We start from the raw sequence: 14,453 nt of genomic DNA on the forward strand, positions 1-14,453 counted from the left end.
TTTATTGTTATTTTTTGCACTTTCAGCAGTGTTACCTTACGAAGTTTTGCTATTTTAAAAAAAATTGTCTCCAAATTATATCTAATGGACTACATCAGGTCGCTAATGTTTTGTAATTTGTGAAGACCAAGCTGGTGTCATCTGCTATTTTAACAATACTGACGTATTGTAAAACATATATGACCTGGTGTGGATGTACAGTAATCTGATCTTGCTTCCACTAGCTTTTAGTAAAGATGCATGAAACTGTTACAATCTGAGTGCTTTTATTTTGCATCTGCATTCTGAACATAACGTAACACCAGCAGCTTTACTTGGTTCTACATTGGCTTGCCTTCTTCACTGACAGTAGACAGAGCAAAGACCAAAGAACCCTATTTATTTCTCTTCACATCCTTCAAAAGTGAGCTTGCAGATTGCAACCAACAGAATCGAACAGCTTACATACGTTGTTAGCTTTAAGACAGTCAGTGTAGTTCCGCGGTTGGTCAGCTGGTGGCGCTGATGTAGCAAAGACAGTTTATTATCCAGCAGCATGAAAATCCATAGAAGAAGAAGGAGACAAAGAGGCCCGCTGTGGTTAGACTAGTAGATAAATTACTATTGTTGAATTCACGCTAAATTCTTAGCTGCTGAAGTAACCTATATTATTGGTTATTTGTGGTCAGTGTGAGGATCACAGTCTGTTTCTACATTAACATTTAAACTAAAAACTGATCTTCACTTCCCTTCTTTTAAACCAGTTTCCATCATTAACTTTAAGTCCAGGTTCACTAGCTGTCAATGGATGATGGAGCAGGATACAGTCTGATTCTTTCTCTTCATTTATATCTTCATGTGTTCACATCACTACATATTATATGTAGTTGAGTATCGAAGCATTTAGCTGCTCTTTCTTCTCTTCGTACCTTCAAAAGTCATCAACCACATCATGTTTTATACATCTGACTGACTTGTTATTTATCAGCTATGAAAAAAGGGTATAATTGTAGATATGAGCAAAGCTTATGAGTTTGCTGTGAAAACTGGAAGTAAAATTTCACAGACAAACACAAACCTAGTTGGTAGAAAGAGCCTACACAGAAATGGCACAAACTCAAAGGTGGTAAATGAAGGCCCAGGAAGGCCCCACTGCTCTGGTTAACACTCAGATGTTTGATGAGGAAGGTTCCTTCAGGTTCCTCCTGGTGGAACACTTCCCCATCAGGCTGATCTCTCCACTCCCTCCGGCCTCCTTCAGGCTGGACTGCAACTGAGACACAAACAACCGTCAAACACCCCAGAGACAAGTTGTCTGATTCTAAAGCATTTTGAAGAAGTTCTTCAAAGTTCTACTCGTGTTATCTGTTTTAATCACTTCTGAGAATGCATTTCTTAAAAGCAGGATAACTCACTAACATTGTCAGACCACTGTGCCTGGACGTTCTCTAAACGTTGTATATATATATATATATATATATATATATATATATATATATATATATATATATATATATATATATATATATATATATATATATATATATATATATATATATATATATATAAAAAATAGATAGATAGATAGATAACTGAACTGTTTTATATTAAACCGTAAACATGCAGGTCTGGATGAGTTCTGTTCAACCGAGTCCGTTCTTGGTGTTGAGAAGCAGTGTTAGAGGTGGAGCCTCACTGAAAGTAGAGTCTCACCAATGAAAATGAAAGTGAAAGAGAGTCAGAGCTACGGCAGAGCTGCAGTCCAGAATAATCTCTGTGTTTGTGTCTGAACTCAACTCAGCTGTTCTTCCCAAACAAGCGACTCAGATTGTGGTGAGTACAGCTGACAGGACTTCTGATAGTTTGTTAGTGGATTCAATCCAAAGAGGATTGAGAATATTGTGGATATTAAATGGCATCTTGGATTACATTATTAAACCGGTAGAATGACAACAAGCACATGCAACACTAACGCAGCTGTTTGACTAAAAGCCAAGTCATTTCAATCACAGTCTGAAGAGCTGCTCACCTGCTGCCACTGTTAAATTTGACAGCAGAGTAGACAACACCTTCGTCCACTTTCTCCACGCATCTCTGGGGTTGAATCGACATGATGTTGGAATATAGAGACTCTTCCTGGTTGTTGGAGAACTGGACACTGGCATAGTGAAAGTCATCCTCCATGACCAAGATAGACTATGTTCAGATTTTACATTTGTAATTGATGTGCTGATGAACACAAATTAAGGTCAACTTGAATTCATAGAGCTACAAGTAGAGTTATTGTTAAATATTGTGTGGGATGTCGATGCTCTTGGTGATTGTTGCAGTTCATGGTCTCCAATAAAAGAAGGTAACAGACTTACCAATCACCTGGTGAAGGTCTAGAACCTCCGCTGTGTCATTCATTCATTCATCAGTCTTCCACTGCTCATCCTGATAAAGGAGCCCTCTCTTCATCAATGCAACAAAGTACAGTTCCCATATTCCCGCTGCCTACATGACCAATGAATTTGCCAGTCTCACATTAATCCTCATTTATAAACTACAGACTGCCTCCATACTTGGAGTCTAACACACTGTTGAACACCAGATTGTCATGGTGTCAGAACCAAAGGTGCTGACTGTGGTAACAGCTTAATGATGCTTGGTGGACCAAAGAGTTTAGCACACTATGAAAAGCAAAACATCAGTCTGCCTCTCCCAAGCTTTTATGTAATTCTATGATGAGCAGATGATTTTTAACAGCAGGCTGGGCAAAGCTCCAGCAGTCTTAGAGCTGATTATACTGTAGATGTGCACATGAACAACTGATGCATATTTAATGCATACTGGCCATGGTCATTTTGTTAATTAGGACAATAGTGGACAACATGCCGTGTTTGTCTATCAAGAAAATGTTATTGTTTATCAGGAACATTATGAATGACCCAGTAGTCTCATCTGAACTGTAGAAACAGGAAAGGATTTTTCTTCAACAGTGGAGTTATTCTTCTTAGCTGTTCTCTGTACAGGATCAGATGATTGCTCAGAGCTCCTCTTTTTTCTATTTAGAAACAACAAAAATTGATAGCCTTCATTCAAAAATGTAAAATTATTTCATTTGCAACCATTCAGTGAAACACAACTTCCAGTTTCAGACACTTGGGTTTCAATGGGAACATATTGTGCTCTAAGCATCAACATGTCACACAGATACAGTTTCAAGAACAAGAACAAGTCCAGGGTACCAACAATTTGGAAGTGGAAACTAAACATGAAGGAAAATTATTACCCCATCTGTCCAACACATCCATCACCAGTTACAAACTTACATTCTGTTTCAGTTTTGACCAATCATATGTGCAAAAATTACACAAGTATGTCGTTTTCCAGAGCAATGAAGAAATCATCTGAATTACTGGATTTTTTCATATTGTGTCTGCATCTCATATCTCTTCACTAACAACAATGTTCCCAGAGCTTTGGTGGCTTCACTGATAGGCAGAAAAACAACAACAAACAAAACAGATCCAAGCTGTAAAACACCATAATGCCTTCAACAAACAATAACTTTATAATAATTAACTGCTTACCTAATCAATACAAAGACAAAGAGGAATATGACAAGCAGGGTGACTGCAGTAGTTGCTCCAGCAGCTGCTGCTTTCCATGATCCTGGGTGGTGGTTAGAAAATCACATTAATCATTCAGAGGATGTTGGGATGTTTGTGATCCTTCACTCATAAATCCGTCTGTGGCAAATGTCAACAGTATGGAAGCTGATCAGAACCAGACCTGTGACAGAAGCCCTACTCAGATTTATTGATCTGATCAAAAGTACAGTTTAAAAGAGACCTGAAGATTCAAGAGTCACCAAAAGTCTAAAACAGACCCAAGGAAACATTTTATAAAATTTTATTTCATGCTATTGCTGTTTTATTTTCCCTACTGCAGTATTAAAGTCTAAAGCATTTCATTAACTTCATTTTGAAACTGATGTATAAACAGTTTCCTAAGTAGAGAATTTCTACACTGGCAGCAGCAGCAACAAATACAACAACATCCCACTGTCTCTACAAGTCACAGTCCATATCAACACAAGCCCACGTTTTGTTTTTATTTTTTTTTGTGATGATCAAAGTGTGCTATGTGAGTTAAACTAACAAGCCTGCTTAATTTCACTCAGGTATGAAACATAATGATGTATCTGTTTTGCTATCATGCTATTTGATAATCTGATATACAATAATTCATATGAAATCACCAACCTGCTTTTCCTAATCTGATACTGAGACTACAGCTAAGTTAAAACTTGTATAGTTTATGTTGACTAAATGTGAGAAATCTGTTTATGTGAGCATTTTCAGGCTAAATCACTTCTTTTAACTCTTTGGTTGAGAAACATTCTATATGACGTAATTTGCTTAAGAAACAAACAAACAGCCTCATTGCTATGATGAATTTAAGTTCTGTCCAATGATCAATCCTTTGTTTCAACACAGTCAAACTTGTAACAGTATTTTTCTCACCTACATAGTTTTCTGTTTGCGCTAATTTCAAAAACAGCCATTTGAGTAAAGTTTTTTCATTATTACCTCCCTACCAGCCAAATTTTAATTACTGCCCTAGAGAAAAATCACTATTTTATGCTCTGCGCCTGGTCTGACAACAGAAACTGAGATGCAGGTAAAAGACATTATCTGTACCATCGCGGTTATACAAAAGCTACATTTCCACTGTATGGGAACTTTGCCCTTAAATCTGGAGCTTTTTGTATCTAGAACCTTGACTTATAGAACAAAGGTGTTAGTTCTGGTTTATAGGAGTAAAACAATGGTTATTGCTCTGTTGTTATGCTTGTTGTAGTGAAAATATGATGACACATCTGCTTTTGATGAATCCTAAGCAGCAGCTGCATGACCAATCATAGGTTGGTCTGACTGACAGGATAAAGGCTTCAGGTATCAGCCTGCTATTGACTTTTCACATTTCTCCCTCTGCTATCTGTGTTATCGACAACAACCTCCGAGCAACAGCCTGCCACACTGAACATTTCAAGTTCTGCAGAGAATTGTCTTATGCAGTGAGGAACTCTTGCTAATTTATTTTCAGTAAATTATGCATTTTATCGACAGTGCTCACTAAAATAACTGCATTGTTACCATTTTAAGGAAACTCCATTGCTTCATCATTGACTTAAAGCCATCCTTTATGATTATGTTGAGTTTAAAGAAATACAGCCAAGCCAGAATGTTTTCTTTCTCAAATAGCAGAATGATAATGAGGTGCAGGCAGACTATTGTGTGCTGCAGAACAGTCTGATCATGAGCTACTAGCACTGTGAACACCAGCCATTTTCCCCCAAGAGCAGCTGCAAGAATGTTTTACATGATTTACACATTATTTACCATCTCCTAAAAATATGCAGCTCTCACAACATTTCCAAGAACAGAATGGGACAACAGTTATGAGTTCAGGCTGACAGCATATGATCACAGAGAGCACTAGGAGTTGACAGTAAATTGTAACAGATTCTCCAGCTGAACTCTAAACATGGCTGATTGTTCATGGAAAGGTCTTTTCTTTCTTTTTTTTTTTTGCTGTAGACACAAAGATACAAGTTCTGCATTTTTAATTATGTCATTTAGTCAGGCTATTGTTGACATGGAGTTTCACAAGAAAGTTTTACTGAGGGAACTAACTTCTCTCTGCATTATAACTGATGCTGTGTTCTGCTGCAGTGTGTCGAAGTGAATGGAAACTTACCTGATACAGTCAGATGTACAGTGAATCTGTAACGTCCTCTGGTGTTCTGAGCTTCACAGTGATAATTCCCATTGTGTTCAGCTGTAAAGTCAGTGATGGTGAAGGTCGGTCCTGATGCTTTTGGTGAGTCTTCGTTCTCCTTATACCAGGTGTAGTTAGCTGCTGGGTTCCACATTAATAAAAATGTATTCAGATGTCCTCTTGCCCAGCTGGTTCTCTGCTGTACAGGAATAATCTCCAGAGTCTGAGACCTGGATGGAGCTGAAGACAAGCTGCTGGCTTTTGTTGACCAACGTTTGGTTCTTCTTGTTCCAGGTATGATTAGCTGCTGAATCTGCATCACTGCTGCAGGTCAGAGTCACTGAACTTCCCTCCATGATTTCAGCAGAGAGACTCACTGACACAGAGGGCACATTCAGAACATCTGGAGGGGAAACATGAGGATGTTTAAAGGATGAACAAGGCAACATTATGTCGGACAGATTCTCTAAATGATATTTACAAAGTGAAGACAACCCACACACTGAAGGAGAGCCGTAGTCGTCATGTCCTTTCAAAGCACAAGAGATGACGTCTCCAGGATTAAACCGGTCTTCATAAGAACTGTCTTCCCTCCTGACTATCTTTCCATTTTTGAACTAGATGTAGGAAAGAGAACTGGCTGGACTGCAACTGCTGTGACATTTCAGCGCTGCCTCCATATGAGACTGATGGACTGAGACTCTGGTCACTGATAGCTGCAGAGCTGAACATGTGGAGGAAACCACAACATCATTGGTCAACATCTGAGATAATCCTAGCAGCTGTGAATGACATTATCTCAGACATCATTCACTAAAGTCATTAATACCCCTAATAAGGCAAAAACTGAGGTTAATAAAAAGTTACAGGAATCACAAAAAATTATATTAATTAAACATTTCTAATCTGATTTTTGTACCACTTTCTGATGATGTATAATTTTATAAAACATTTACGTTGTACTGCACTGTACGTTTTAGCTGATCCTCCCTCAAAGTGACACTTCACAAACTTCACATCACACAGTCAGTTAAAGTACCTCAACCACAGATTTAGCTAAAAAGTAAATGTTCAACACAATACTAAACCTTTGCTTTCAAAGCCTATAACCCCCACATTTATGTGAAGTGATGGTTTATCGCTAAAGCATGACTTACATCCTGGAACCTCTACATGATGGTGTTTTTAGGTGAGGTGTAAAGCATGTGCTGTTGTGACTATTAGTTGCGTTACAGTAGCTGTGACGGTCAGAGCTGTTCCAGGTAAACTGCTCTTCCATTCAAAGCTTCGTGTTGTAAATTTAAAATGATACTGGGCTGAATCAGCATCTGTCAGGTTTCTGATTCTCAGAGTGGAACTTCCTCTTTCTGCTTCAAGGACTTCAGCACGACCTCCATACTGAGAGTCTCCTCTGATGTCCTCAGACTGTGAATGGTGCCTCTGATGACTGCGATCAGGACAGAACCAGAATTTTGATTCAACATGATATTCATGACTGTTTAGATGCAAGAAATGTCCACTGAAGAGCCTTTAGCAGCACAGATGCTTCTGCTGCTGTACACCACTCTGTTGCATGTTTGATCATGAACACCTGAAATATAAAATGGATCTTAATCAACCACATCTTTTACTGCAGCAGAGGTGACATATATGTTTAGACCCTTTACTAGAGTAAAAAGCACCAATACAGAATATTGTTAAATACTCCTTTACAAGTAAAAGTCCTCTGAGAACATTTCTACACAAGTAAAATACATAAATATCAGCAGCAAAATGCAGTTGAAGTATTAAAGCAAAGCTGGTGGTTTGGTCCTCTGACTGATTGTTATGTTATTAATAGTGAAGCATCCGTGTGTCAGCAGCAGGTTACTGTTGGAGCTGCTGCAGGTTTTTAACTTCTTCATGTTCAGTTTTATATTCAGGGAGAGCAAGTAAATCTGAGGGCTTTTAACATGATTAATGGGAGAAAAAAAAGACAAGATAACAAAGTTCTGATTTATAACCGTTTTCAAGTTTTTGAATTTTTCCTCTAAAGTTTGATTGTTGCTGACATATTGGAGCATTTGAGCATTTGCTGTAAAGAAACCACCTGAGACGGTCAGATTAAAAATCATTATTTGGATGAAGCTGTTAAAAACTATTGACATGCAAATTAATCATCTGACCTGGGTATCAGGGGGAAAGTGTGTTCCTGGCTAACCATCTGTAGCATTGTGTTGGATTAATGTCAGTATTTGAGAGCTCAGTGTGAGAATATAGTATTGAAAGTCAAAAGTGGGACTGGAGCTGCTCATCAGCCTGTGAGGGATTCTATCACTGAGGACTAAGTCTAGGCCTGAACCACAATTCTGATGTTTTTTTTAAAATTTATTTTATTTTTTTGATCAGGGACCATGCAATTAACATAGAAAATATCTGATGTATAGCATGTAGAGTGTATAGCTTTGGTTGGGCTTTTCAGTAAAAGTAGACAAAGAGAACCAACAACACCAATAAAATCTGAACAGACAACATTACACCCCTCAAACCAAAGTAGTGTGGATGAAGAAGCTGACTGTCCTGTAGATCATCTATGAGTTGTGTAGTGATACTTTTTCAAGAACCTTAGACAGGACAGCTAAAATAGAGACCGGTTGATAGTTATTTATATTATTTTGACTTCCTGATTTACAAACCGGTACAATGACAGCCTTTTTCCCGTCAGATGGAAATTTTGGTGACCTAATAGAAAGATTAATGCGATGAGTCAGTGATTTTATTGATATGTTGCTGTAGGTTTTGAGAGAAGCAGAACTCATGCTATAAATATCATTAGCTTCAAAATTAGATCATTTATTTCTAATCTCAGCAACTAGTTCCTCATTTTCCTCATTAATGTGAAATAAATCTGTAGAAATGATCGCTTTGCCATGATGTAAAACATTCAGCCGTTCAAAGTTTTATTTTGTTATTTTTTCCACTGACTCCACAAAATATCAGTTAAATTCCTTCGCCAAGGAGGCCTTATTACTGACATACTTGCCATTAATTATAAATTCCTTTACCCCTTCTGATTGTTCTGTTGGTTCTGTTATTTAGGTGCTTCCATAGAGAAGTGCTATGACCCCCTGTATTATCTATCAATTTACTGTAGTAAGATGCTTTAGATTTGCATAGTTCTTGTACCACTTTATACCACTTTATTTCTGTGATCAATTTGAAGTTTAGAGGTTAATGATTTCTTTAGAGCAGAGTCTTACGTCTTCATCAGTGTTCTCATTTCTTTGTTTAGCCATGGTAGGTTAGTCTTTTTTGTCTACATTTGACTTGCTTTGCAAATGTGAAAAACACATGAAAACACTTGAATATGGTTTTATAGCATTTTCTGTCTCATGAGCATCCACAATACACAACTCTGTCTCAGTGCCTTCAAGGCAGCTCACTGAGCTCTTTGGATTCAGTCGTGATTTATAATTAACTGAAGAAACTGAATAGAAAACTACTGCATCAGCTGGACATGACATTTTTAGTACACATATAATAAAAAAAAAAAAAAAAAAACTACAACATAGAAATAGTTCAAACTGATCATTGGCTGTATTTTGTCCTTTTCTGTGAGAAACAAACATGTTAGTCCAGTAAAGACTCTCAGCTAAAAGGCTTCATCAGATGTCTGTGTGTTAGTAAAAGACTGAGGATTAAACTCACACACTGGAGGAGATGAGAAACCCTCATATCCTTGTACAGCACAGGAAATGCTGTCTGCTGGAGAAAAGTATCCTGAATAAGTAAATGGTGTTTGGAGCCAAATTTCCTGTCCATTCTTGTACCAGATGTAGGAATAATGAGCAGGTAGACGACATCTGCTGTGACACTCCAACATCGTCCCGGTATGAGAATAAGAGGAAGATTCAGGTGATCTCCTCATGCGAACTTGTAAATCTGGATCTTTGAGGACAGAATAAATATGTTTGCACTTTTATTCAATACTGGTATTACAGACAGTGCACACAGTGTTAAAATAACAGACACAGTTCATATTATTTGTAATTCATAAATAAAGCACTGTGGAGTCGTGCTATCACACATTCACCCATAAAAATACTTCTCATTTTTGCCCCCTGAGAACAACAGAAAGTGAAAAGAATTTAATCTCAGTGGTATTTTAGCTAATGATTGAGTCATTTCATTACAGTGGCTGCACTATATAAATACAATATATTGTTGGAGTCTAGTTACAGTATTAGATTCAGGAAAAATAAATGATTACAGTATTTTACTGTATTCTTACAGAAAAAATAAATATTTTTCAGCACCAGTGGCCCTTCTTAAACTGAGACCATTCATCCAGTTATCATTTGAACAAAATTTCACATTTAAGCCGAGTCATCAGAACATGAATCTCTCAGTTTTTCTGGACCACACATCAACAGCTCTGTTTCATGGTAGTGAAAACTTAGTTAAAAAGAACAGAAGAAGTACGGTATTCAAGTATAAATGTTACCTGTAACATACAGAGTGACTCCAGGTGAGCCAGTAAAACTTCCATAGTTTGTTATGATCCTGAACTTGTACTCAGCTGAGTTGCTCTTTCTCAAGCTTGTTTTTCTCACAGTGCAGCTGTTTGGTTTGCAGTAATACTGAACACGACCTGTGTAGTCTGAGTCTCTTCTCAGATCCACGGCGTCAGTGGAAAATACCTTGGTGAACCAGATTATTTCCTCAACTCTGTCATTTCCTGTTGATGGGTATGTGTAGGTGCAGGATATGTCCACTGCTGATCCGTCTAAGGCACAGATGTGATCAGGAGTGTACGTCACTCTCCAGACATCCAGACCCTGAGCCACTGCAACACAGAGCACAAACCACAATCATCATATAAGAACAGATTTTCATGTTTTCTACTGGTGCATCAGTATGTAAACCTGCAGGAGAAGCGAAATTATTCCACATTTTCATCTCACTGAGAGCCTGAGATCAACACGACTGTAGTCCCCTAACCCTAACCCTAACCCTAACCCTAACCCTAACCCTCATCACAGATTTACTGCAGTTGGTGACACAAAGGTTCTCATTATGAAACACAGCATCTGAACACTTCTAAATAACTTCACATATTTAACTGGTAGCACAAACTGATGACAGTATACGAAACCTAAATTTACGTATAGACACAGGCTTTAAAATGTATTATCACCACATTTGTTTAGTCTTTTTTTCTAATTCCACTCGTGGCAGCTGTGAATACGTGAGCTAATCCAGTCTAAATGATGGTCTTCGTTACCTGGCATCAAGAGAAGGAAAACTATAAGTCCACTTCTTCCTGCTGGTGAACTCATAGCTGCTTCTCTCATCTCTGGTGGCTTCAGTAGCAATAAAACATGTCAGATAGTAATTAATATAGACAAGATATATCTGTGCAATCAAACGATTGTACTTCTACTTAAAGATGGAGTGATCTGAAGTGTAACCGTCCTCTGTGGTCAGGAGGGTGAGCAGAAATCAGAGATCATGCTGGTATAAAACCACACTTCCTTCCTTTTTCCATCATTAACATGCACTGGAGGTGAGCAGAAGAGTGAAAAAAACAAGGCTGTTAATGATCAAATATATGATCTGCAGTACCTGTAGCAGTGAGAAGAAGCTCCAAGAATCCTCTGGTTGTAGCAGTTCAACTCATATCTGCTGCTTTCATCTCTGTGTGTGAGTCAGTAAAACACGTCTGCACATTATAAATGTCATTTGAAATAAATGGCTCACTGTAACACCCTCATCTGCACCGCAGAAGGAGGTTCTCTTCAAAAGATGTCTTTTCTCAGAGGCCTGTAAGCAGAAGATGGAAATTCTGGTCATCTCTAAAAATATGCCCGATTTCCTTCCTCTTTGTTTCATTTGTAAGCATGATTGGTCAGATACTGTTAGAAAAACAACAAATGAACAACCTTCTCAGGGTTGCAAATATAAACTGGATATTATGATGTGTTTCAGACACCATGAGACATTAGTTTGAGTCTTGGTCACTTTCAGTAAATGGAAGAAAGACATGAAAAAAGAAGTTTGAATTTTGTTTATCCTTTATTTCTTTAAATGTGGAAAGAGTCTCAAACACTGAACGGTTCCCAGACTGATCACAGCTAGATATACAATTCCTGTCAAAAATTGCAAAGCAAAGACAAACTTGATAACAAACGCTGGCGATAAGATTTAAATTATGAAGGTAAAAGCATTTCTGTAAAAGCAAGTTTTGCTAAATTTAGAAAATACAATAAATTATTGTTATTTTATTGAATTAAACCTCTGAAAAGGAGAACAGAAACATGATTGTAATGAGCAGGTTAGAAATAGTTCACAAAATGAGTTCATTGTTCTGCTGATAAAAGCAGCTGTGATAAAAGAGAAAATACACTCCAATAAGCAGCTCAGGGCTCTTGACTAACATCCAGTGGCAGTAAATAGAAACTAAAACTACTTCAAACTACACAACAAAACTCGTCTTCCTCCAACAGAAAAGTAGCAAAAAGAATGAGCAGCAATGTGTAGTTATTCAGCATCGATATGAAGCATAAACTGTCCAGACCTTCAGGGACACAGTTCATTGATTAAAGGTCCAAACCGTCTCTCTGTGGTCCAGTAATGCAGCTGACAAGGATTCTGACAGATAAATGACAGAAAATGATGGTAAACACTTGCATAGCGATTTACAAGACACTCCACGATGTTTTACCAAATAGGTAAGAATGCAACAAAAGAATAAATTAAAGTGTGGAAGGAACATGTAGAGAAAGGGATGATGAGTCGTGGGCAGTGTTAGAAAGATGTGTTTTCATGGATATGAATTATACATCATTTGTGTTGTCTAGTTTACTCTGAATGACAAATATGTTGTGTTTACTGCAGCTCTCTGCAGCACTGAGGGTTGTTTGTTTGAATGCAGCCTTGAGGAACAACAACAAACCTAATTAAGTTGATTAAAGTGAAACTGTTGTTTTTCTTCAAGAGACTTGTTGATTTGTATTGAACAAAAGTTCACACAGTTATCACAGGAGTTAAATGTGAAATTTAGTGTTTTTTATGTAACTAAAACTCCTGAGCTCAGTCCAATAAAATGTAAAACTGCAGCTCAAAGTGTAACTAACAGATCAGCCTCTGAACATCCCTGATACTGATTCAAATCTGTAATAATGTTTGGGATGAAGTTGACTATATCTGACCTGAATAGAGCTTCATTTATTCTATTGCATTATATGGACTTCAGTTATTAATGTTAGATATTTTTTTGTTTGTGTGATATCTAAATAGATGAGATGGTTTGTGGCCATGAGGATGTTTGCTGTTTACCTGAGGACAGTGTTTGGTTATTAAAAGAGCTTTTTTATTGCTGCTCTCCACCACTCAGCGGGTCTCCGGCTTTACTTGGACTGGGGGGTTGTCGGCCTTCTTGGGCAGCAGGACAGCCTGGATGTTGGACAGCCTGGATGTTGGACAGTCTGGATGTTGGACAGTCTGGATGTTGGACAGTCTGGATGTTGGACAGCAGGACAGCTATTTTCGTGTTTAATGAAGTAACGGGAGAAATCGTGACCTCTTTTCTGATTGGTGACCACTGCACATATAAATGATCTTTATTAATATCTGTAATGATTCCAGATAGACTTTGCTTTAACAATGAACTGACCGTTGCTGAAGTTTTCACAATATTAAGGTGTGACCTGATGACCACAATGAATGCTAATAACTGGTCTGATTGTTGCTTTAATATCTGAAATGACATGTTAAATTTATGTTTATATATTGTGTTATTGTTTTGTGTGTGCTATATGGTGACACTGCTCATGTTTGAAACACAATTCTTCTTGGATCTTCTCAGCTGCTGTAATGTGTGAATTTCCTGCTGAATGATCCATAAAGACAGCAGCTGCTGATCCTGCTGTTGGTCAGTTGGTGGCGCTGATGCAGCAAAGAAGGTTTATTATGAAGCAGCAGGAAAATCCACAGAAGAAGAAGAAGAAGAAGAAGAAGAAGAAGAAGAAGAAGAAGAAGAAGAAGAAGGAGGAGGAGGAGGAGGAGGAGGAGGAGGAGGAGGAGGAGGAGGAGGAGGAGGAGGAGGAGGTCCGCCTCTGTCTTCTATCACGTCCTCAGTGGAGAGTTAAATCTCCGTGAATCCAGCAGCGGCATCATTGAGCAGAAAACTGCAGAAGAGCGACGATGTCTGGACGAGGCAAAGGAGGAAAAGGACTCGGTAAAGGAGGCGCCAAGCGGCACCGTAAAGTTCTCCGGGATAACATCCAGGGAATCACCAAGCCCGCTATCCGCCGTCTGGCTCGCCGCGGTGGAGTCAAGCGTATCTCGGGTCTGATCTACGAGGAGACCCGCGGTGTGTTGAAGGTGTTCCTGGAGAACGTCATCCGTGATGCCGTCACCTACACCGAGCACGCCAAGAGGAAGACGGTGACCGCCATGGATGTGGTGTACGCTCTGAAGAGGCAGGGCCGCACTCTGTACGGCTTCGGAGGTTAAAGTCAGCGATCATGCAGCACAACAAAGGTCCTTTTCAGGACCACACACCTCCTCTACAAAGCAGCAGCCTCATGCTCCTCACTCTATATTGACTCTTTTAAAAGTGAAATGAAATAGGCTGTTAGTGGTACATAATCGTGTATTTAAAATATTTATCTTAAATTTAGATCTGAGTATCAGTTTCAGCAGCTCGAACAACCTGTTCTTCA

General features: G+C 38.5%; 2 protein-coding genes across 2 annotated transcripts; one reads left to right on the forward strand and one right to left on the reverse strand.

The window, feature by feature from the left end:
* Window positions 1–1,147: 1,147 nt before the first annotated feature.
* LOC118470506 (B-cell receptor CD22-like) lies at window positions 1,148–11,191 on the reverse strand. Its single transcript, XM_055010375.1, has 5 exons — window positions 11,012–11,191; window positions 10,229–10,573; window positions 6,064–6,151; window positions 5,747–5,897; window positions 1,148–1,252 (listed from the first exon to the last, which is right to left on the reverse strand). The coding sequence occupies exons 1-5, from the start codon at window positions 11,079–11,081 to the stop codon at window positions 1,148–1,150; spliced, it is 759 nt and encodes a 252-aa protein (XP_054866350.1). The 5' UTR covers window positions 11,082–11,191.
* A 2,619-nt stretch (window positions 11,192–13,810) lies between these two features.
* LOC111583493 (histone H4) lies at window positions 13,811–14,291 on the forward strand. The gene has a single exon (XM_023292637.3). The coding sequence runs from the start codon at window positions 13,933–13,935 to the stop codon at window positions 14,242–14,244; it is 312 nt and encodes a 103-aa protein (XP_023148405.1). The 5' UTR covers window positions 13,811–13,932; the 3' UTR covers window positions 14,245–14,291.
* Window positions 14,292–14,453: the final 162 nt, after the last annotated feature.

This window comes from Amphiprion ocellaris, chromosome 4 (assembly GCF_022539595.1).
Source record: "Amphiprion ocellaris isolate individual 3 ecotype Okinawa chromosome 4, ASM2253959v1, whole genome shotgun sequence".
NCBI lineage: Eukaryota > Metazoa > Chordata > Actinopteri > Pomacentridae > Amphiprion > Amphiprion ocellaris.

Coding starts and splice junctions, on each gene's coding strand:
- LOC118470506 (XM_055010375.1), bottom strand. CDS start 11,081: ATGAGAGAAGCAGCTATGAGTTCACCAGCAGGAAGAAGTGGACTTATA. Junction 10,574..11,011: donor TTTCCTTCTCTTGATGCCAG/GTAACGAAGACC, acceptor TCTGTGTTGCAG/TGGCTCAGGGTCTGGATGTC. Junction 1,253..5,746: donor GAGGACGTTACAGATTCACT/GTACATCTGACT, acceptor TTTGTGTCTCAG/TTGCAGTCCAGCCTGAAGGA.
- LOC111583493 (XM_023292637.3), top strand. CDS start 13,933: ATGTCTGGACGAGGCAAAGGAGGAAAAGGACTCGGTAAAGGAGGCGCC.